Source organism: Pneumocystis murina (genome assembly GCF_000349005.2).
Source record: "Pneumocystis murina B123 chromosome Unknown supercont1.11, whole genome shotgun sequence".
Taxonomy (NCBI): Eukaryota; Fungi; Ascomycota; class Pneumocystomycetes; order Pneumocystales; family Pneumocystaceae; genus Pneumocystis; species Pneumocystis murina.
Window position 1 is genome coordinate 101903 of NW_017802369.1, and position 20379 is coordinate 122281.

Genomic DNA, 20379 nt, shown 5'->3' on the forward strand with positions numbered 1-20379 from the left:
ATTTATTTTGCTTTTGATTAAAATTATTTGAAAAAATTAAGCTAATATATTATATTTTTAAGAATTTATATCAAAATTTATGTTTTTGTTAATTTAAAATAGCTAAAAACATTTAAAATATTATTGAATAATTAATGATAATTTAAAATAATATAATTCATAGAATAATTACATTTTTTAATCTTTCAATGTTTTATACAATTCAAGAAAAATTTAAAATTTCTTGTGGAAATATATAATATAATCATAACAGTTTATATAAATATATTAAAAATATTAACATATAATTCTATTTTCAAGATAATATCGTATATCATACACAATACAACAATAACAGTAAACAAATTGGATGCTATATTCTTACAAGACACTATATAAAAATTTAAGAAATTTATTAAATATAAATTTACTACCAAAAAACACATCAATAATGTATTTACAAAACTAAAATTTGAAATCTGAGTTATTCTGAATAATCAAAAATAACATTTTTAACCATTATTTTTACTATTCATTCTTACATAGAATTCATTCAAGAGAACTAAATAATCATTTACTTAGTAAATTTAGTTCATCCAAAAGAGATATTTCTTCATGATTCTTACTTGGAGATATAGTCCACTCCAATGTTACCCAGTCCACGCCCTTTTCTTTGCGAACACTCTTAAATTTAACAATTGCACTATCTTCTATATAATTTTTAACCTTTCATTATAATATAGCAAGCGAACACTTACTAGAACCACTCACTCGAAATGATATATTAATATGGCCTTTAACATTATTAATTTTTCCATATATCCAGGGCCATTTAGATGAGAAATCAATATTTTTTCCAAGATATGTTTCTACAGTCGGACTACGTTTGAGCTCATACATAAGATAAGAAATAACCGGAGAACAATAACGTTGATAATTAAAAGAAACTCCAAGCACAAATGCCCATATTGTAATTCCTGATATTACATATACAATTTTTCTTTTTCGTGATAGAGTATTAGGCCATGAGTATGTATTTTGATGAGTAAACCGTAGATTAACCTGTTTAAACGATTGAGATATACATGAAACGATTACCCTTGATGCTTCAAAAGGTTTAATAAGTGTCAGTAAACTATTATTACGAAAATTCATATTTAAACGATTCATTTTGTCCATATAATATTTTTTATAACCATACCATGAATCAACGAATATAAAGTAGAAAATAATTTTTGTAATAATCTAAGATAGTTGAATAGATTTTTTAAAAGCCTTTCTCATATTTTTAAGAAATTCAAAAAAATCTCTAGAACTGTTTAATTTTGACACAATTTCATGAACCGTTGCCAATGCGGGTGAACATTCAGTAACTTTTCTAATGAAAAAAAAATACATAGGAAAAGGATCTTACCCTCATATTCCCTTTTTGAAAGATTAATAATGAAATAAAATTCCTTCATCCAATCATTTTCATCAATATGTGTAAAAATAATTTTAAGAAAATCATCTTTAACACCTTTAATCTTCATAGCCAAATGCTCTTCCCAAAATCGAAGCTCCGGTTGGTTTTTAGCTGCCTGCTTAATGAACATATGTCTCATATTAGTCCGAACTAACTTGTTAAATACATTAATTTAACAATTTAATTCTTACATTCCCGTTTTTTTTGAATTGCTTGACTTATTTCTTGTATTTGTTGCAATAAATATTCCCGTTTCTCTGTCATCATCGCTTTCTTTTCTTTAAATTCTGCAATTGATCGTTCCGCCTCAATTACTTCCTGTTTTTCTTTCTCAACAGCTAATATTCTTTCAACATTCATGAAAACAAAAATACAACAATCATCTACCCTCAATTGAATTTTTTTCTATCTCTTTACAATCATTTATTTGTTTTTGAAGATTTTTCTGTATTTCTTGATTTATTAATATCAAACTCTATCCACATATATTCAATAATAACCTCGATCCTCTCCTATACTTTTCATATAGCGATTTCTTTCTTCCAATTTCTTTTCCCTCATATTCATAATAAATTTATCAAACTTCAGTGTAAATTGTGCCATTTTATGTTTCATTTCATCAAATGATAAGTTTATAGAGGGAAGGGTTGATAATAATGAGCTCTCACAATTGGCAGGAAAAAAAACAGATTCAGAAGAAGACATCTTATTTTCTTAAAAAAAAATAAGTTTTTAAAGATTGTTTTTTTTTATTAGAAATTTCAGTATTCAAAATGTCAACAAAAGTCATGTGAGCACGCGTTACCCGAGCAACAACGGACGACAGGCTTCTGACGACATATATTTGTAAAGAAGTAAAAGCTCCTAAAGCATGATAAATACGTAATATTTGAGATTATAAAGTGAATTATATTATAGAATGACGAGTTCTGATATAAGGGATGTTTTTAATTTACAAGAAATGGGTATTTCTAAGCCTGTACCTCGGGTAAAACCGAAAATACATTCAGAGAAAAAATCGGAATTTATAACACGAGAATTATATTCACTTTTAGGAGAAAATACTCCACCGATTGCAATACTTCAGAATAAGTTCAAAAATAGGCCGAAACTTCGGCAAAAAGCTGCATCATGGTAGATTTAAGAATTCACGATGTTTATTATTAAAAAATGTTTAATAGGGTTTGGACATCATTTGTTAATGGAGCCAGGAAAGACGGACATCTATTTAGTCATTGGGTAAGGGCAGGGGATGGTGAAAATGGTGTGTTTATATGTCTATTTTAGGTTTGAGAGGCTTATTTTAAGTAGAAGAATATCGATTTGAAAAATTGAATAAAAAAGTTAATATTATAGCTTATTCGAATGAGGAATATGCTCTAAATCTTACGGGTTATTTTTATTGGATAAATATCTTTTATTAATTTTGTTAGCATTGGATTGGTCTCGAGAAGAAACGGATTATTTGTTTTCCCTTTGCAGAGAATATGATCTACGTTTTGTCGTTATTGCTGATAGATATGATTATAAAGGGAACCAAAGGACGATGGAGGATATAAAGGATAGATATTATACAGTTGTCCGTAAAATTCTTATGGCAAGAACACCTATTGCGATGATGACACCTACACAAACAGAAGAATTGAATCAATTATATTATAACAAAGGTATTTATATTTTTTATTGTTTATTTTGGGCTAAAAGCCTTAAAGAAAAAGAGATTTCTAGAAAAAAACATCTTGCAAGTCTTGCTATGAGAACACCAGAAGAGATTGCAGAAGAAGAAGCATTATTTATAGAATCACAAAGAATAGAAGCCTACAGGAAAAAAATGGCGCAAGAAAGAAAAGAGTTGCTACGTCTTTTAGAAGCACCTGTACCTAACGGAAGTATCGCTAAATATACATCTAGTCAAGGATTAGGAATTCTTACAAATAATATACTTATTGCTGATAAAAATAAAAAAAGAAAAAACTCGGAAAATACTTCTTCTCATACTTTTTCGGGGTCAATAGGTTCACAAAAAGATGCTATCTTTAAAAAAATCAGGAAACTTTCATCTCGAGAAGGTAACAAATAATATAAATATAAAAATCTTCATTAATATTAATTCACAGAGAATATTTATGGTGTATCATGGCATGAGAAATTGCAAGCGGGTATTTATTTGCGTTCCACACGGTTAAGTATGGCCAAATCTACCGTTGCAACAAAAATTTCGACAATATTAACTGAGTTGGGTCTGGCTACTCGACTAACCATGCCAACTGAAAAAACATGCGCTAAATTCGAACAACTTCAGCGTTCTATTGAACTTCTTTTAGATGCAAAAAAACATTTAGATCGCCTTGAACAAGAACGTCGTATTTCTGAAGTACGTATTCAAGAAACTCCTCTTGATGATTTAGAAACTAAAACTACTGATCTTCAAACCGATATCCTTAAGCTTCAAAGACGATTTAGAAAGTAAATTTTATATATTTTTCTCAAAAATATATATTTTCATAATATTATCTTAATTTAATTTTTCTTCATTTTTTATCCAAAAAGATTCCTTCTTTCTACATAAAATAATATTTTTCATTCTATCATAATTTACCTTATTTTTGCTGCATAAAAATATTTTTTACTTATAAAGCTAATTTTCAATATATAATTTTCAACGTTCGCATTTGAATATAAATCGAATCCCGTATTCATTTTTTCTAAAAAAGCTACTTTCAAGCAAGAAATATAGAATAAAAGGAGTTTATTGGATAGACCATCCTCATCCTAACCCTTTTATTTTATACTCATTTGAACAGCGTTTTAAAAATAATTATTCGCTGTAAAATAGTGTTTTAGTTTTGACCTTCTGTTAAGACTTGATCTTGACATTTGAAGTCTATTTTTGCTTCTTATTCTTTAATTACTTAATGAAATTTTTTGGAACGACATTTGTTTTTGATTATCCATGGCATCAGGTAAGATTAGATAGCATAAAACGACTTTATCGGGGAATAAAGGTGTGCATATAGTACGTATATGGTAGGTATATGATGTGTATAATACAGATATACATAGTATATGGTGTGCATATATAACGCATATAATACGCATATAACTCGGTTATTTTTTTGAAATTTACATAAATGCCTTTTTCTTTTCTATTATCAAAAGTTAAACTAAATATTTATCAAAAATTATATATCAACTTTTTAATGAGACATTTATGGGGTTAATCACACTATAAAGTATATGTCGTGTTTTATAATATCTTTACGCTTTTTACCTTGGAAAATATGTGCATCTTTATTCTAATATTATGAAAAAATGTTTTTTTTTAAGTTTAAACTCATACAGAAGGGTAGGTTAGTATTGCACATTGGAGAAAATATCCGAATGAACGAGCAACACATGTTGTTTCGATTGACACATTACGTAGAGAAATCGATCCGGAAACAGGTGTTTTGCGTACAGAACGACTTATTACTTGTCGTCAATCAGCACCTCATTGGATTCTTAAATTTGTAGGAGGAGGGGATTCATATGTACGCGAAGTTAGTGAAGTTGATCCTCGTACGAATCGTGAAATGTTAATTATACGTTCGGCTAACTTGACTTTTTCGCATGTTGTTTCAGTTGAAGAACAAGTTGTATATCGGCCAGCACCAGATGATCCGAAACATAAAACCCTATTTGAACAGGAAGCAACATTTCAAGCAATGGCAAGTTTTACACGACTTGTTAATACAAAAATGGAAGAATGGTCAGTACGACGGTTTTCTAAAAACGCTAGGACAGGACGAGAGGGTTTTGAAGGTGTTTTGGCACAAATATATGAACAAAGAGAAGAACAGAATGGATGAAAAATATCATTTAATGCTTTTTAAAAGCTAAAAACAAAAAAAAGTGAAATCTTATTTTTTAAAACTCAAGCATTATGATTCATATCAAACAAATAACATATCTGTAAAGTATTTTTCAAAAAATGTTTCTGTACCAAAATCACATGCATTAGTTATTTAATACTTTTTAATATATTGTATTTTTATGGATCTTTTCTACCTAATACCTCTTGATATTTTTCTTGATTGTATTTTTCGAGGGTTTTATATTTTTTAGTCCTATCATAATATCTCGATAATGTTGATCTTATTGATTGGAGATCTTCATATTCCATCTCGTGCACTTGATATTCCTGTCAAGGTAAGCAATATAAAGATCTTAATATAATATCTTTTAATATTATATTTAAAATATGATTTCTTATAAAATTATTTATAGTTAAAAAAATTATTAGTACCAGGCCGTATTTCACAGATTTTATGTACAGGAAATCTTGTTGATCATGAGACAAGTGACTTTTTGCAAACAGTTGCACCAGATGTACATTTTGTTAAAGGCGATTTTGATCAAGTAAGTAGAGGAAAAAATAGAAAATGAATAAAAAAGCAAAGTAGACACGTTAAAACTATATAATCTATTAATTTTAAATTGAGTTGAATATTTGAAAATTTTACATTTAGTTTTTAAATACTAAAGATATCCGTAGAGCAGAGGATGGCCTTTATCAAGAGTGATTGCAATTGATTCCTTTCGAATTGGCTTGATTCATGGACATACAGTTGTTCCTAGACTTGATAGCGACGCATTACATATGGTTGCCCGACAAATGGATGTTGACGTGCTTGTTTGGGGTGGAACACATCGATTTGAAGCTTATGAATGGGATGGAAAGTTATTTGTTAATCCAGGTAGCGCAACAGGTGCTTTATATACAGGCTGGGAAACAGAAGAACCGATACCAACATTTGTTTTAATGAGTCTTCAGACAACAGTTCTTGTACTTTATGTATATCAATTGATTGGTGATGATATTAAAGTTGAAAAACTTCAATATCCTAGAGGAAAAACAGAAAATACAAATTAAATATAAGTTTTTATTCAAATTTGGAGATATATAGTTCACAATATAAATATATGATTTTTTAAATATTCTTTATTAAAGTAATTTAAGTTTGATAAAACATACAAAAATATATTTCATTATTTTCAATTATGGATTGAAATGTTTTTAAACATTTAGATCTTTTTAAGGAATAAATCTCCAAATAAATAAAGCTTAATTTAATTTTAATCCATTTATGAACTATATTTGTTATTTTTATAAATTATTTTATTTTTTAAAAAAAAATAAAATAATTTATATAATAAATACTTTCTAATTAATTTATAAATTATCAATTACTCTAGTTCTAAGCATTTTTCATTTTATCCGTTAGACAAATAGCAAACCGTTAAATGTTTAATATGAAATCTAATCAATATTTTGAAAAAAATTAAATGGATTATATAAATTAATGAGCCAGAAAGACATGCAAACACAGTCTCCTTCAACAATAAAAACAAATAATAAAGTTTATGTAAAAAAATCTAGCAAAATTCGTAGTATTGTTTCTCGCGGATTATATGTCTTAACTGAACAAGAATTTGAAAACACATTCACCATTGAAGCACAGGGTTTAAGTATAGGAAAAGCAGTGACGATCATTGAAATCCTAAAGAGGCGATTAAGAGATGCAGAACTTCCATTTTGGCAATATAATCAACTTGATAATATTAATGTAAGTGTGCCTCATACAGCCAGTATGACCAGCAAAGAGTATTTCCAGAGCCTATTAGTGTTCTATGTCTCAAAAATGTTTTTAGACGTTTTTTGGACCTGGAAATTGGATGTGCAAAAGATTGTGTAAAAAATATAAAAACTAAGTAAAAAATGCTTTTGTTTTTCATGTATTAATATTCATTAGAATTGTCCCAATCTTAAGAATAAAATTAAGTAGAATTCCATTAGACTTAAAAGATGGATGGAGGTACGATTATTTATATATGTTTAAATATGTTTAATATGTCACAGAGAACAATTGAATAACCATTCATCAAATGATAGTAATATACAACAGATAAATTGATAATAAGAAACCTATAGTGTTGAATAATAGATATTTTATAAGTAAAAGAAACGTTTATCTGAATTAATGGTATAAATAAATAGCGTTTTGTTTAGTAAATCCTTTATCACAACTTATTAAGACTTAGTTATATATAGTTTGTTGCATTAAATTTATGAGAATTTAGTGATAATTTCATCGTCAAGACTACTATCGCAAGTAATAGGTTGCGCTAGATACTTTACAAACATTCCTTTTTTTTTAAGTTTATTACGAGACTGTTTTATTGGCTTATTTGTATTGAGATTCAATGAAGCAAGCTTTAGCATTTCTTGTTCTGATATATTTTCTGTAGAAGTTGAAAGCAATAAAGATGATATATCAGATGAAATGTTTTCGGAAATATTAAGTGTTGGCTGTGCCATTTCTTTTGTATGTTTTATTTCTTTTGGCGTTGATGTTGCAACTGGTGGAGCATCTGATGATAGCTGTTGAAATGATGATAATCCATCCAAAATATTAGCAGAAAGATCATTTATATCAATATGTGGGTTATTTTTTGCTTGTGTTGAATCATCTAAGCAAGCTATAGTTGATAGATTTCGTTTTTTATTAGTGGAAATGGGCGGTTGCTTATCTAAAGGCAAGGGACATTTTTTTCTAAGCTTCGAAATAGGAACTGTGGCCTTTGGAATTGTCTTTTTCGAGGGAGATGGTTTGCTGAGGCGATTAATCGTTCGTTTTTTCGGCAAATTATCTATTTCCTTCTTTTTTTGTTTATGTAACAACACCGATTCTTTTGATACTAAATTTTTCACTGGTTTATCGACAATATTTGATTTATCTGAAAGAATACGTGCAGGAATTGGTTTGTGTAAGTATGTACGTCTAGGAAGAACTGGATTGTTTGGTATATCCATATTAAAACCCAGATCTTCGCATGGGCTCTCTTTGGTTCGGATATCTGATTTTATATCAGTGGTAATTGTTTGTTTTTTTCGAGAATATGTAGCTTTTTGTTTCATCTTGTCTTTTAACAATAAATCAATATGAAACGCCCAAAAATTAACCGTTTAAGCCCCTTCAAAAAAGCTAATATAAAAACTGTCTGTTCTTATTTATTTTTTAAGGTTTTTGGTCTTTTAAAATCCAATTCTTTCTATTTTTTACTATTAATTTTTTATCAAATAAATATGAGGTTGATTTAATGAATATCGCTTGTGTCCCGAAATCGCTAATTTTAATAAGTCTTAATATATTCAGTGCATACAGAACGTATCTAGCACGCATATATAGCGCATATAGCCCGCCAAATTACTGCTAGAACATATAAAGCACTTTATTGTATAAGATTTAGATCAGTTTATGCTTTAAAAACTGTTTAATGTTTAAAAATGAATGTAAAGCGTTGAATATAAATGAATTTATTAGAAATGTTCTAATTAATTTCTTTTAGATTCGATTAGCAAGAGTAGAAGATCTTCCGGGCATGCAGCAGGTAAACCTTACAAATTTACCTGAGAATTATCAAATGAAATATTGTAAGTTGATAATTAATAGAAAGTTCTGTACACCTGGGTGTCCGAATAGTTGAATATGATATACTTGTGTAGACAACTAGATTGTTATATGACAACTGGTTGTAACTTTATAAATGATTGAATATTTATATGAAAAAGTCATATATTTTAATAGTTTTTTATTTTTTTTATTTTTTAATTAATGAATATAATAGATCTTTACCATCTTCTAACATGGCCTCAATTATCATACGTAGCAACTAATGCAAAAAATCGTATTATTGGATATGTTTTAGCTAAAATGGATGAAACGGATGATACATCTCAACAAGGACATATTACATCGTTAAGTGTTCTTCGTAATTATCGACGACTTGGTATTGCTGCACAATTAATGCGTCAAAGTCGTAAGTTTTTCAGGTAGGAGTGTTTGTATTTTTAATTTATGTATAGAACAAGCAATGGTTGATAATTTTCAAGCTAAATATGTTTCTTTACATGTACGTAAAACAAATCGTGCAGCATTAAAGTTGTATCGGAATAACTTGAATTTTGTGTATGTTAATATTATTAACTTTCATAGTTATTAATATATATGGGTATAGGGTAGTAGGTGTTGAAAAAGAATATTATGCAGATGGTGAAGATGCTTTTTTAATGAGGTTATATTAAAATTTTAAATTATTGGTATGAATTATATATTAATATGAAAAATAGATGTGATCTTGGACACTTAAAAGAACCAGGTATAGATATATTTACATCCGAAGAGGTATCTTCAGAGACTTGTTTATCAACTCGACGAGATATTACAAATAAGAACATGCGGGTGTCCGATATGATGGAGCAATTGACTGAAGAGACTCAACAATTTGTTCTTTAAAGAGAAATCAATATAATTCTATATAAATATTTCTTTATATACATCTTTATATATAAAAGTATATTAAAATAAGAGTTTCCATAACTACTAATTGATTGTAAATCAATATTTGTGAAATAAATCTTTTAATTTTTATTAAAATTATGTATGTTTGTGTTTTTAGTAATGTTATGGATCATTTTTAATAGATACGGATATTTTTGTAATATTTTAGTAGCTTTAATCCCATATAATTCATATAAAATTTGATTTCAAAATTATGTATATACAAAACAACCTGTATGTTCTTAAAATGATAATGTAGATAGCTTGTTTTAATCGCTAATTTTAAACCCTTTTCATATTTCTCATATATTTCTATGTTTTTCTTTTTTAAGACAAATGTCTATCATTAAGTGCAACACAAACAGCTGCCTATAAAAAATATTTAGAATAGAAAAAATAGAAAATATTTACCTTATGATGACCATTATATTGACGAATTGTTTCACCCGAACTTAATTCCCAGAGACGTGCTACATGATCAGATGATGCTGCAGATTAGTTAAAAACAATGCCTAATTTACAGCAATATTATTTGCTTTTAAAAAACTTACCACTAACAAGATAAGCTGAATCTGCTGAAAATGCGCAATCCCAGACCCAGCGTTGATGTCCTACAAGTTGTCGTTCAATAGAGAATTCAAGCTTTTCTGTACTCCATAATTTAATCGTTGCATCTGCTGAACATGTTGCTAAATGATTTGCATCCGGTGAAAGAAGACAGCGTGTAATATAACGTTTGTGTGCTTGAAACTTATGATCCGGCTCTTGCAATTGAAGATCATTTGATTCTGTATGCCATACAAAACATGTTCCCTATTTTTATAATTAATGCTCATCCTCAATATCATTCATTTATTTAAATCATTAACTATTCTTCTTATCCCCTAAAAACACTTTTTTAATCTAAAACCTGAAGTTTTATACTTTTCCATGCATTTTTAACCTTTATTTTCTTCTAGATTATATTTTCAATAACTAACCTCATTATTTCCCGCCACCAACATAGACCCATCACTTGCCACTGAGATCGTATGAATCGCTATTTCATCTTCATTTGCCCACATTCCTGTACATAAATTTTCCTTTAAATCCCATAATTTAACACATCCTGTTTGATCACAGCTAATTAAATCCCCTTGATTCGGATGCACCACAACATCATTTACTGCTGCTCCATGTTTAAAATGCCTTTGAACTGATGTTGTTCGTGGATCCCAAAGCTTTACTGATCCATCTTCTCCACTTGTAACCACCCATTTACCTTCTCCATGAAATGCTACACCTGTAACGTTTGTTGCATGTCCATCCAAAGTCAAAATAGGATTCGGTGCTATTGTCTGAATATCATACAGACGTATATGACGATTTCCTTCATATATTTCTTCAATATACCCTCTTTTTCTTTCTTTTTTTACCTGCTGCTGCAAGAAGTCGTTTATCAGGAGAAATACATAGACGATTGACCTGTGAATCTGCATGTTGGATTGTCTTTAAGCAAATACCACTCAATGCCTCCCAGAATCTAATTGTTTTGTCATATCCTGATGTAACAAGAATAATACTGTGTGCGTGCATGCTCAAGCAGTAAAGACCGATCAAGGAAAATTAGAATAATCAAAAAGTGGGTTTAAAGCAGTGAAAGAAGGAGAAAATAAAAGATATTAGGATATAAGGAGAAACAAAGAAGAAGTGAGCTTTCAGGGAAAAAAAAAACGAGAAAAAAGCGCTTTTTTTTAGGTAAATTTGAGATTTAGATCATGAATGAAAATGACATGAAGAATATGTGTTAAAAAGTATAGAAAAAGGGTTCTATATTGATAAAAATATATAAAATAAAAGAGAATTGTGAATACTTTGATAGAATTGCTTTTATATATAAATTATTGTTAAGAATTTTTGAAAAATAAGATGATAGTTTATTTTATTTGATAACTTTGGTTTTTAAAGACTATGACTCATAAATGGGTATCAGATTTTATAGAAAAAGAAGTTTCTCTTGATCTATGGAACTCAGAGAGAGTTTTGTTGTGTAAAAAAGGTCTTAAGGGAAGTAAATGAGAATTAAATTATAATAGCTAGCGTGCAGACTGGGATGATCATGGTAAAAGGTCTGACGTATGAAATTAATGAGGTTCTTGTTTTCTATTACTTTTTGTTCATTTTTTTCTGTTTAACATAGAAAAAGAACCGTATGACAGGTTCTTAAAGGTTATGTATAAATGCATGTCTTAAAAATGCAAAAAAAGCATATATAAGGCGTATATTACCTTATATTTTCATAGAGCTATATTAGTTTTTTATGAGGATGCCATTAACTGGGGTTTATAGATGTTAGATCTTAAAATCCATAAGGCTATGGCATACATTATTTTATACAGGGAAACAAGAACCCTTAATTTTATAAAAAGGATAGATTGGATCAACTGAAAAGACCTGAGCATGTTTTATAAAGACTTGACTTAATTCATAAATTTTAAAGTGTCATATTAATATTTTTATAGGAAGATAATGCTTTATATTTTTGGCAAAAAGATTATAGAAATAGTATGTTAAACGACATTGATATCTCAAAAAACGATTTATATTCATTACATCAAGGTTTATTTATACATATGTTTTATACCATGTTAAAGGAATCTAACTTAAAATAGTACCTGAAAATGGAATTGATTCCGTAAAAACTTCATATGGATTATCCTACAACGAGCCTTGCATTTCCTCAAATATACTTTTATGCTGCTCTATATGCAAATTTCATTGTAATCAGTCATGTTATGGTTCTTTATTTGGAAACTTTATTAAAAACAATTTTTTAAAACAATGTCCTAAATGTGGAATTAATGAATATGTAGAAAATGGTTCTTTTAACTATATATTTTAAGAATATGTTGCCTTATAGTTTTTAGATCAAAATATGGAAAAAAACTTTCAAAAATCACCAACTTATAGATTTTACAATCAAGTAAAATCTACAGATTATTCTACATTCAATTCAAATGAAAGAAAAGAAGTAAAATCGGATATATTGGAAGATTGTTTTTTTAATAACAAGTTATATCCATCAATGAATAATTCTAGAAAAAATATTCAAGATTTTGTATATCATTCTAAAGATATGAATTCTGATGCATATTTGAGAAAAAATATATCTAAAAACACTTTTAGTGATTGTCCAAAAAATATATTATATTATGATAATCCAATTCTTAATCAAGATGATATAGTTAAATGTGATATTAAAGATATAGTTAATGAGAAACAGTTAAATGATGAATTGCTTCACAAACAATGTCTTAATGATATAGATATTGATCCTATAGATCTAGAGGGTGATCAAGATAGTTGTATAGATGTTGAAGACTCTGGTTATGAATTACAAGTAGGAAAACAAAAAAAAATATATTTAACTGCATCTAAAAGGCGAGGAAGTCCAAAAAGAAAGCCTGTCATTAAGACATCCGCTAGTAGCAAACCATCAAAGTTTAAAGAAATAACGAATAATATTGCGGTTTCTTATGTTTTGAAGCCATTTCGCAATAAGAAACGATTCTTAAAAAAACATGGATACATACGTTCATCTAATTCTCCCAAAAAATATATAAAAAATATCAAGGAGTGTTCAGATTCTTTGATTTCGAAAAAAAAAACTACAAATTTTATTAATCCCTCCCAGGTATTGGATTTGCATGACAAATCCAAAAGGCTCTCACGTAAGAGGAGGCGTTATCAAGATACGGATGAACATTCTTTAAATGATATGACTCAGTCACGGGAATTTCCTCATTTATTTGGACCTGCTCCAAGATTACCTGTAGAAATTAAAGATGGGCAAAGACTAGGCAAGAAATATCGCAGAAGATACAATATATGTGATTTAACATACGTACATGTTCATCGTCAGATTTCGACACCTAAAACGCCGTTTTATGATGTAAATGAAGATAAAAATAAAGATGATCCTTCATTTGATATATTAAATTTGATTCCTCGAGAAATGGTTCCTGTTGTTACAAGTAATAGCCAGCTTGGTTTTAGAGAAGCCATTATTGATAAAAGATTAATGAGATATAAAAGAGGAGTGCCAATTTTTCGTGTAGGGCGTAAAGTCCCTGGAGAGTTAAGTTGATTTTAATTTCTAAAAAATAATGCGATTTATCTTAAAAAGAAAAAAATGTAGAATTATCGTTATATTAATAAAACTACGAATTATCTATATATATCATATATAAGGCTTCATAAATGACTATATAATCTGTATTTTACCTAACTCTAATAAAACGCCTGCCTTATTAAGAAGTTTTTTTAATTCTCCACTATACTCTATTAAAAAAACATTTTATCCAATTAAAAAATATACTTTTTGTATATTTCAAGAAGAATATCACTTCCTCCAATAAATTCATTCTGGATACATTAAAACTTATATAAATTTTTGAGAAAAATTATTACATCAATATAAAGCTGCGGTATTGTTCTAGCTCTATAAGAAATAAAAAATATCTAAAGATTTATTCTTACGGCCAATTACTGTATTCTTTAATACCCTGTCTTATTCGATCATCTTCCAATACATTAAATGTCAGAAATTTAGCCGGATTAATTGAAAAGAGATTTAATATTTGGATAGCTGCATTAGAAAACCCGCATAAAGGCTTTTCAGGAGTTCCTTTCATGAAAAGGACAACTGGTGATGCTAATAATATATTTAAAACCCTGATATTATTGTTTAATCGAACCTTTTAAAAGATTTTGAATATTAATGCGAGTTTCTTGGCAAATTTCACGAGAAAAAAACGAAATATTTGAAGGCCTTATCGTAATATGTCTATTTAAAGGATAATTTGTCTGTTTAAATAGCTTTCTTAAGAGGTTCATTGACTTAGTTTTTGCTATCTTTTTTTTTGTAGTTACCTGTTGCCTATGGCAACAGGATATAGAGATGTAATTACGATATAGATTTGATAAGATTTAAGCAAAATAGGTATTTATTTTAAGATATTTTAGAGTTTTTTATAATAAAAGTAACTGTATTAATAGGTATTGTTGTTTTTTACTTTTCTTCTGTGAAAAAAAAGCTTAAAAAACGGGCTTAATTTGATGGAAAAACAATGCTTGGATTATAGAGATACAATTGATATTTTTGATGAAAAAAATAGTATATATTTCCCATCTATAGATGGATATGAGTTTTGTGATAGGAAATTGAGATTAGAAATGCAAGGTTTTTTTCATTATTTAAGTTTTTTTTTTGATTTATTAGATGATACAAAAATACCTCTTGTTTTAATTGCATGTGGGTCTTTTTCTCCCATTACATATCTTCATCTTCGCATGTTTGAAATGGCTTCGGATGTTGCTTGCAAGAAATGGGGAATGGAGGTCTTGGGTGGTTATTATTCCCCGTAATATGATATGAATTGGATGGCAATTAGTTAATTTTTTTAGAGTGGCAGATGACTATAAAAAAGAAGGATTACTTGAATCGAAAGATCGCCTCCAGATGTGTAAGCTTGCTTGTGAAGAAACAAGTTCTTGGCTTATGATTGATGCATGGGAAGCGTTACAAAAACGACATACACGCACAGCAATTGTATTGGATCATTTTAACTATGAGATCAATAAAATAAGAGGTGGGGTTTTTATAAAAACGGGAGAAAAAAAAAAAGTGAAAATTATGTTATTAATAGGAAGTGATTTGCTTCAAAGTATGATGACACAACCTGTTTGGGAAGAAAGAGACGTAAGAAATAGGCTAAATTATTAGACGCAAATTTAACTAAATAGCTACATCATATTTTTAAGTATTATGGATGCTTTGTTATTGAAAGAGGGGAAATTGATGTATTAAGTGTAATATAGTCTTTTTTATATAATAATGCTTATTAAGCAAGGAAATTTCTAAACACAATATTCTTTCTATGTACCAGAATAATATTATTGTCGTTAAGCAGTGGATATATAATGATATAAGTTCGACAAAAATACGGTAAATCTTTTTATTATTATTCAATAATCTAAGTTTTTTAAGATTTTGTATTCGAAATGGCTTGAGTATTAAATATTTATTACCAGATTCTGTTCTTCAATATATATATCAAAATAAACTTTATTTAGCCTAAAATATTGAATAATATTTTTCATTATTTTTATAAGTCAAAAATAAATCCTTCAATGATGTTTCCTCAGATATAGGTGTTCTTTTGATATTCGTTGTATTTATCTTAAACAAAGTCCACATGTTTCATTTATCATATATATTGTTAAGTCAGATTCATCATATACTCGTTTATATAGAAACATTTCTTCTTCTTTCATCATTGATAAGGGTTTTCTTCTTCTATGTATAAAATGAGGTTTCTCTTAAATACATGGCTGGTTTATTAAAATACCTTTTAACATATAGCTTTTTCGATTGATCAAGATAACATAAATTTTTTAATATGGCATGCTCTAAACCTTTTCTTTTGCTTGCTCTTATCAGAAATTGAAGTGTATTGACAACTAAAGATATTTAATAGGTGTTTTATGTATTTTTTCATTTTGTTAAGATTTACTTTTTTCTGTAGGTGGAGGTAATATTCGAAAAGCTGCTCGAATTTTATCTCTGATAATATATTTTGCTGGGATAGAATTACATACTGCTTGGCAACCAATTCGTAGGAATTGACGATATAATCTACGTACTTGAGCTGAATTCATTATATAAAATTTTATGTATTACTAATGATTAATCGGTAACTTAATAAAATTTAGTCTTTTAGAAAAAAATTATGATAGACAAATATATTAATAATTTTATCTAATTTCATTAATATTGTAAATGATCTTAATAAAATATTCAAAGATAAATTTATTTGAAAAAAAAAAAACAAAATGAATGTTAATTTTGAAGATGAAAGAAACCTTAAGTAATGAAATATGCCGAAAAATAGAAATCCTGCTAAATAAAATGTATTAAAAGTATTAGAGATAGAAATGAATGTTTTAAAATAAGATTTCTTTAATTTTTATACGCGCCTAATATAGCCCTCAAAAAAAATACACAAGTTGTATAATAAAGATATGCAATTATAGTTGTTATTATTTATTAATTTGCTATTCTTCTTTGTCGCTATTTTCTTGAAAAAATCTTCGTTGATTAGGATTTCTTATTAGGTAATCATTTGATATTGTTTCAGGCACTTGATCTATTTCATATGTATTTTCCGTATTTTCTTTAAATATTTCTGGCCTGAAAGATGATCAATATTGTTTTTTATTTTAGAATTAGTTATTTAACCAGTATTTTTTCTTTTTCCATATTTTTTCATTTTGAATAATTATGGTTATTTCTGCTTGTATTTTACCGCCTTTTTTATCAAACTCATGTGTATCAATTACAACGAAACCGCCTCTTCTAACCCATATTTTGCAACGAAAACGTGCAGGTAGTTCAGCTAAAAGAGTTTCTCCATCAGCTGTTTTACAAAGATATAAATCATGATCTCTTATTTCCACTACATGTGCTATTTTTTGATAAATAGGTAATTCATGTGGAGGATCAAGTGTTATTTGACCTAGTTTCTGTATTTTTTTTCTAAACATTTAAGTAACTTATAGATGGAAAATCGAGCGATATTGATAGTTTATATATAATGAGACTCTTAAATACGTATAATTAAAGTACAAATAGGCGTAACTATGCTATATATAATAGTATTTTTAAACTTGCCAAAAAAAAATATTTTATATTGAAAAATATTAAGAAAACTAAAACGTTAAATATATATTCTTTTTAATTGAAAAATATATATTGATTTTTATCATGTGTTATATTAGATTCAAAAAATATGTTTTCATATCTAAAACATATTAGAAATTTGTTTCTATATAATCTTATGTATCTAATGCCAAAATAAGATTGTTTAGATATTTTATCTGTGAAAAATTAGTGTATTTTTGGATATATTTTTTTCTAAAAAACCAGGTTGTAGTGTTTTTGTTATGATGAACTTTCTTCATTTAGTTCGTTCTGGATACCATTCATATTTTTTTTTGATTGTTTTGAAGAAAAATAAATTTCTTTTAAATGTCCTTCATCCTTTTCCTTTCTAATACGTTCAACTTCATCCATACAACCTACGTTTTTGAATTTAGTTTTACTTAAAAATTCATCAAGCTCATATTTAAATTTATCAATATAAAATCTAAAATTATTTTCTTGTTTCTCTATTTTTGGAATAGTATTTGCCCTGATTTCAAGCTCTGGTTTTGCGTTTCGAGCTTCAAGGTTAAGTGTGTTTAATGAATCAGTAGAACCTTGTTTTAACAAAGAGTAATTTAAATGAGCATTTTTTTCCTGATACTCTGAATATGTAACAATATTCCCAAATATTTCCATTGTTGAAACAATATCTGCTTTCAAATCTTCAATAAAATTTTCTTGATGTGCCAAAAACTCCTGTTCTTCTACAACATTTTGTAGCTCCATTTCCCATAATTGCCTCCAACAGGGACTAAGACTTTGTAAATGGTTTATAAGAGAAATCATATCTTTTTGGATTTGTGCTTCTTTTTTGCGTACGTCATCAAGTTGCTGCGGTAATGGCCTAACTTTTCTATTGATAACATCAATACGAAGACTACTAACAATATCACTAAGATTTTCGATTTTCGTTACAAGAGATTGTGTTTCGACTTCAAGTTTCTTTTTTCCTAGTTCAATAAAATGTCGAGAACCTCCTAACTTGCCAAAAACAACATTCTTAACTTTTTTAGCCTTTGAATCAATATTCATCATGGAAGATTTCATAGATAATGTGAAATCAGTATAGATTGTACGAAGAGAATCTAATTCTTGACGAATATTTTTAACAATATCTGAATGATTTTTTTGAGTTCTTAAAAAAATATTTTCATGTCTAGAAATAGATTCTAATGTAACTTTCGACACACAAGTTGATGGACGTGATGCCATCTCAGAAATCATTTCCCTTTGTCCTTCAAATGATGTTTTTAATGATTGCAACTCTTTTGTTAAGGAAGAAATCCCATCTTCTAGTGCTTTATTTGGTACATCTTCATATAGATATTTAGATATATATTTTATTTCATTATTCAATGGATTACCTTGTATTTTGAGAGATATTAAACTACGATCTGTAATATCTTGTGCATCTTCAAGTTCATAGAAAATTCTGGTCCGATCATCTTGAATATAAAGAGGAGGAAAATTATCATTGCAAGGATTAAATTCGAATTTTTCAATAAAAAGAGCCCGAATACCATTTAATGAAATATCCTTGCTATGAGTGACTTTTTTTACTTGAGATCCATATTGCAGAAAAAGTGTAAAAGTGGTAGATTTAGGTGTGTATTTCAAATGATTTTCTGACAACTTATTGGATATAATTTCTTGTTGGACATAAGTATTTGTGTTTTTGTCGGTGGATATATTATCGTATGCTAATAAATATGAATGTTTTTATTAAAAAAATATAAAAATACCAGATGTTGAAAAAGGTTGATTATTTAGAGAAATACTCTTAGTTCCTATGTTTTTCTCTAAAATATCCTTAAAAGCATTAGGTTTTTTGTCTTCTGATGATATTTGGGAAACGTTTTGTAATGGTGATGTATATTCCATAGAAAAATGAGGCAATGAATACAAAGAATATCGTTTCCTTGGACGCTTATCAAGTGTATTGCTTCGTTGAAGTGAAGAAAGTAGATGATTCCTTGGCGATTGGAGATTTGGGGTAGTAGAATCATTTGTACTAGACAAAGGATATGGTGAGGATGATAAATCAGAAGATGAAGGCATCGATGTAGGAAGAGCCTGATGGGTTCCAGAAAAAGGGGATGATGATGTTATGTCATGTAATGGATGTTTTTCTGTAATTGGATGTGTTGCTGAGAAAGACGAACTGCTACGAGATGTTGAAGAAACTGGTTCCATAGAAACTAAATGTTCTCTTCCCGATGGTGTCACTTTTTCCGACGAATTCTCATGAATCGTATTCCCTGAAGATTGCGATGAAGAATAAGCATGACGAAAATGTGTCGACATCGATCGACTTCTATGTGGTGTTGCATATGCATGTTCTGAACGTGCACGGTATTCCGCTTGTTTATGTTTAAGACCTTGAAGAAGGTTAATTATAATAGAACGGATCCTTGGTAAATAATGTTCAAGTGCATCTGGAGATGCTTCTTCTGCAAGTGTACTCTCAAGAATTACACGCAGATCTTCAGGAATCGTATCAAGATCACTAAAATATATATAAGCTTTTCCTGAAAAAAAAGATAACATACGATGTATCAATTTTAGCATTAGTAAACGCTGTTATTGCTAAATTAAATTCATTTCCTAGTCGAACATAAACATCTGAAACGTCACGTTCTTCTGCATTTCCATGAGACCAGCTATTTAGCACTTCCAGAAGTTGTTTTGTAGCTAAAAGAAGCTTTGTAATTGACGATTCAACTCGAGAATCCATTGATTAAGGCTTTATTAAGCTGCTAAAGAAGACCTTCTCGTTAATTGGTTATTTGAGGTTAGAAGGTTTCCATGGC

General features: G+C 28.4%; 15 protein-coding genes across 15 annotated transcripts; 7 read left to right on the forward strand and 8 right to left on the reverse strand.

Moving 5' to 3' along the window:
• Positions 1 to 464: 464 nt before the first annotated feature.
• PNEG_02462 (hypothetical protein) lies at positions 465 to 1158 on the reverse strand (the record flags this gene model as incomplete). Its single annotated transcript, XM_007876280.1, has 2 exons — positions 465 to 689; positions 738 to 1158. The coding sequence occupies 2 exons, from the start codon at positions 1156 to 1158 to the stop codon at positions 550 to 552; spliced, it is 561 nt and encodes a 186-aa protein (XP_007874471.1). The 3' UTR covers positions 465 to 549.
• Positions 1159 to 1224: 66 nt separating this feature from the next.
• Positions 1225 to 2149, reverse strand: PNEG_02463 (hypothetical protein; the record flags this gene model as incomplete). Its single annotated transcript, XM_007876281.1, has 5 exons — positions 1225 to 1352; positions 1394 to 1594; positions 1636 to 1782; positions 1832 to 1897; positions 1945 to 2149. The coding sequence occupies 5 exons, from the start codon at positions 2147 to 2149 to the stop codon at positions 1225 to 1227; spliced, it is 747 nt and encodes a 248-aa protein (XP_007874472.1).
• A 214-nt stretch (positions 2150 to 2363) lies between these two features.
• On the forward strand, positions 2364 to 3914 carry PNEG_02464 (hypothetical protein; the record flags this gene model as incomplete). Its single annotated transcript, XM_007876282.1, has 6 exons — positions 2364 to 2578; positions 2626 to 2708; positions 2756 to 2836; positions 2878 to 3111; positions 3157 to 3513; positions 3562 to 3914. The coding sequence occupies 6 exons, from the start codon at positions 2364 to 2366 to the stop codon at positions 3912 to 3914; spliced, it is 1323 nt and encodes a 440-aa protein (XP_007874473.1).
• A 445-nt stretch (positions 3915 to 4359) lies between these two features.
• Positions 4360 to 5383, forward strand: PNEG_02465 (hypothetical protein; the record flags this gene model as incomplete). The annotated part of the gene is made up of 2 exons (XM_007876283.1): positions 4360 to 4407; positions 4795 to 5383. 2 exons carry the CDS (start codon positions 4360 to 4362, stop codon positions 5290 to 5292), a joined length of 546 nt encoding a protein of 181 aa, XP_007874474.1. The 3' UTR covers positions 5293 to 5383.
• Positions 5384 to 5569: 186 nt separating this feature from the next.
• PNEG_02466 (hypothetical protein) lies at positions 5570 to 6356 on the forward strand (the record flags this gene model as incomplete). The annotated part of the gene is made up of 3 exons (XM_007876284.1): positions 5570 to 5632; positions 5711 to 5842; positions 5979 to 6356. 3 exons carry the CDS (start codon positions 5570 to 5572, stop codon positions 6354 to 6356), a joined length of 573 nt encoding a protein of 190 aa, XP_007874475.1.
• A 430-nt stretch (positions 6357 to 6786) lies between these two features.
• Positions 6787 to 7421, forward strand: PNEG_02467 (hypothetical protein; the record flags this gene model as incomplete). The annotated part of the gene is made up of 3 exons (XM_007876285.1): positions 6787 to 7195; positions 7237 to 7299; positions 7344 to 7421. One exon carries the CDS (start codon positions 6787 to 6789, stop codon positions 7177 to 7179), a length of 393 nt encoding a protein of 130 aa, XP_007874476.1. The 3' UTR covers positions 7180 to 7195; positions 7237 to 7299; positions 7344 to 7421.
• A 129-nt stretch (positions 7422 to 7550) lies between these two features.
• PNEG_02468 (hypothetical protein) lies at positions 7551 to 8574 on the reverse strand (the record flags this gene model as incomplete). Its single annotated transcript, XM_007876286.1, has 1 exon — positions 7551 to 8574. The coding sequence occupies exon 1, from the start codon at positions 8400 to 8402 to the stop codon at positions 7551 to 7553; it is 852 nt and encodes a 283-aa protein (XP_007874477.1). The 5' UTR covers positions 8403 to 8574.
• Positions 8575 to 8638: 64 nt separating this feature from the next.
• PNEG_02469 (hypothetical protein) lies at positions 8639 to 9780 on the forward strand (the record flags this gene model as incomplete). The annotated part of the gene is made up of 6 exons (XM_007876287.1): positions 8639 to 8777; positions 8834 to 8918; positions 9113 to 9304; positions 9351 to 9453; positions 9503 to 9559; positions 9615 to 9780. The coding sequence occupies exons 1-6, from the start codon at positions 8772 to 8774 to the stop codon at positions 9778 to 9780; spliced, it is 609 nt and encodes a 202-aa protein (XP_007874478.1). The 5' UTR covers positions 8639 to 8771.
• Positions 9781 to 10152: 372 nt separating this feature from the next.
• On the reverse strand, positions 10153 to 11400 carry PNEG_02470 (hypothetical protein; the record flags this gene model as incomplete). Its single annotated transcript, XM_007876288.1, has 5 exons — positions 10153 to 10194; positions 10237 to 10313; positions 10377 to 10638; positions 10806 to 11194; positions 11241 to 11400. The coding sequence occupies 5 exons, from the start codon at positions 11398 to 11400 to the stop codon at positions 10153 to 10155; spliced, it is 930 nt and encodes a 309-aa protein (XP_007874479.1).
• Positions 11401 to 12062: 662 nt separating this feature from the next.
• Positions 12063 to 13976, forward strand: PNEG_02471 (hypothetical protein). Its single transcript, XM_007876289.1, has 3 exons — positions 12063 to 12423; positions 12477 to 12683; positions 12732 to 13976. Exons 1-3 carry the CDS (start codon positions 12372 to 12374, stop codon positions 13949 to 13951), a joined length of 1479 nt encoding a protein of 492 aa, XP_007874480.1. The 5' UTR covers positions 12063 to 12371; the 3' UTR covers positions 13952 to 13976.
• A 92-nt stretch (positions 13977 to 14068) lies between these two features.
• On the reverse strand, positions 14069 to 14700 carry PNEG_02472 (Grx4 family monothiol glutaredoxin; the record flags this gene model as incomplete). Its single annotated transcript, XM_007876290.1, has 5 exons — positions 14069 to 14138; positions 14183 to 14229; positions 14275 to 14299; positions 14344 to 14518; positions 14562 to 14700. The coding sequence occupies 5 exons, from the start codon at positions 14698 to 14700 to the stop codon at positions 14069 to 14071; spliced, it is 456 nt and encodes a 151-aa protein (XP_007874481.1).
• A 222-nt stretch (positions 14701 to 14922) lies between these two features.
• Positions 14923 to 15944, forward strand: PNEG_02473 (nicotinate (nicotinamide) nucleotide adenylyltransferase; the record flags this gene model as incomplete). The annotated part of the gene is made up of 6 exons (XM_007876291.1): positions 14923 to 15046; positions 15086 to 15227; positions 15271 to 15565; positions 15610 to 15675; positions 15717 to 15811; positions 15854 to 15944. The coding sequence occupies 6 exons, from the start codon at positions 14923 to 14925 to the stop codon at positions 15942 to 15944; spliced, it is 813 nt and encodes a 270-aa protein (XP_007874482.1).
• A 97-nt stretch (positions 15945 to 16041) lies between these two features.
• On the reverse strand, positions 16042 to 16524 carry PNEG_02474 (hypothetical protein; the record flags this gene model as incomplete). Its single annotated transcript, XM_007876292.1, has 3 exons — positions 16042 to 16162; positions 16215 to 16326; positions 16380 to 16524. 3 exons carry the CDS (start codon positions 16522 to 16524, stop codon positions 16042 to 16044), a joined length of 378 nt encoding a protein of 125 aa, XP_007874483.1.
• Positions 16525 to 17091: 567 nt separating this feature from the next.
• Positions 17092 to 17409, reverse strand: PNEG_02475 (hypothetical protein; the record flags this gene model as incomplete). The annotated part of the gene is made up of 1 exon (XM_007876293.1): positions 17092 to 17409. The coding sequence occupies one exon, from the start codon at positions 17407 to 17409 to the stop codon at positions 17092 to 17094; it is 318 nt and encodes a 105-aa protein (XP_007874484.1).
• A 336-nt stretch (positions 17410 to 17745) lies between these two features.
• PNEG_02476 (hypothetical protein) lies at positions 17746 to 20333 on the reverse strand. Its single transcript, XM_007876294.1, has 4 exons — positions 20119 to 20333; positions 19312 to 20075; positions 18934 to 19269; positions 17746 to 18882 (listed from the first exon to the last, which is right to left on the reverse strand). The coding sequence occupies exons 1-4, from the start codon at positions 20301 to 20303 to the stop codon at positions 17807 to 17809; spliced, it is 2361 nt and encodes a 786-aa protein (XP_007874485.1). The 5' UTR covers positions 20304 to 20333; the 3' UTR covers positions 17746 to 17806.
• Between the last annotated feature and the right edge of the window lie 46 nt (positions 20334 to 20379).

Bases quoted from the DNA above. Each gene is read 5' to 3' on its own strand.
- PNEG_02471 (XM_007876289.1), top strand. From the start codon at position 12,372: ATGTTAAACGACATTGATATCTCAAAAAACGATTTATATTCATTACAT. The intron at 12,424-12,476 runs GTTTATTTATAC...AACTTAAAATAG, and splicing joins TTTATATTCATTACATCAAG to TACCTGAAAATGGAATTGAT. The intron at 12,684-12,731 runs GTTCTTTTAACT...TATAGTTTTTAG, and splicing joins TAATGAATATGTAGAAAATG to ATCAAAATATGGAAAAAAAC.
- PNEG_02476 (XM_007876294.1), bottom strand. From the start codon at position 20,303: ATGGATTCTCGAGTTGAATCGTCAATTACAAAGCTTCTTTTAGCTACA. The intron at 20,076-20,118 runs GTATGTTATCTT...TATATATTTTAG, and splicing joins AATGCTAAAATTGATACATC to TGATCTTGATACGATTCCTG. The intron at 18,883-18,933 runs GTAATCCATTGA...ATCTATATGAAG, and splicing joins AATATCTCTCAAAATACAAG to ATGTACCAAATAAAGCACTA.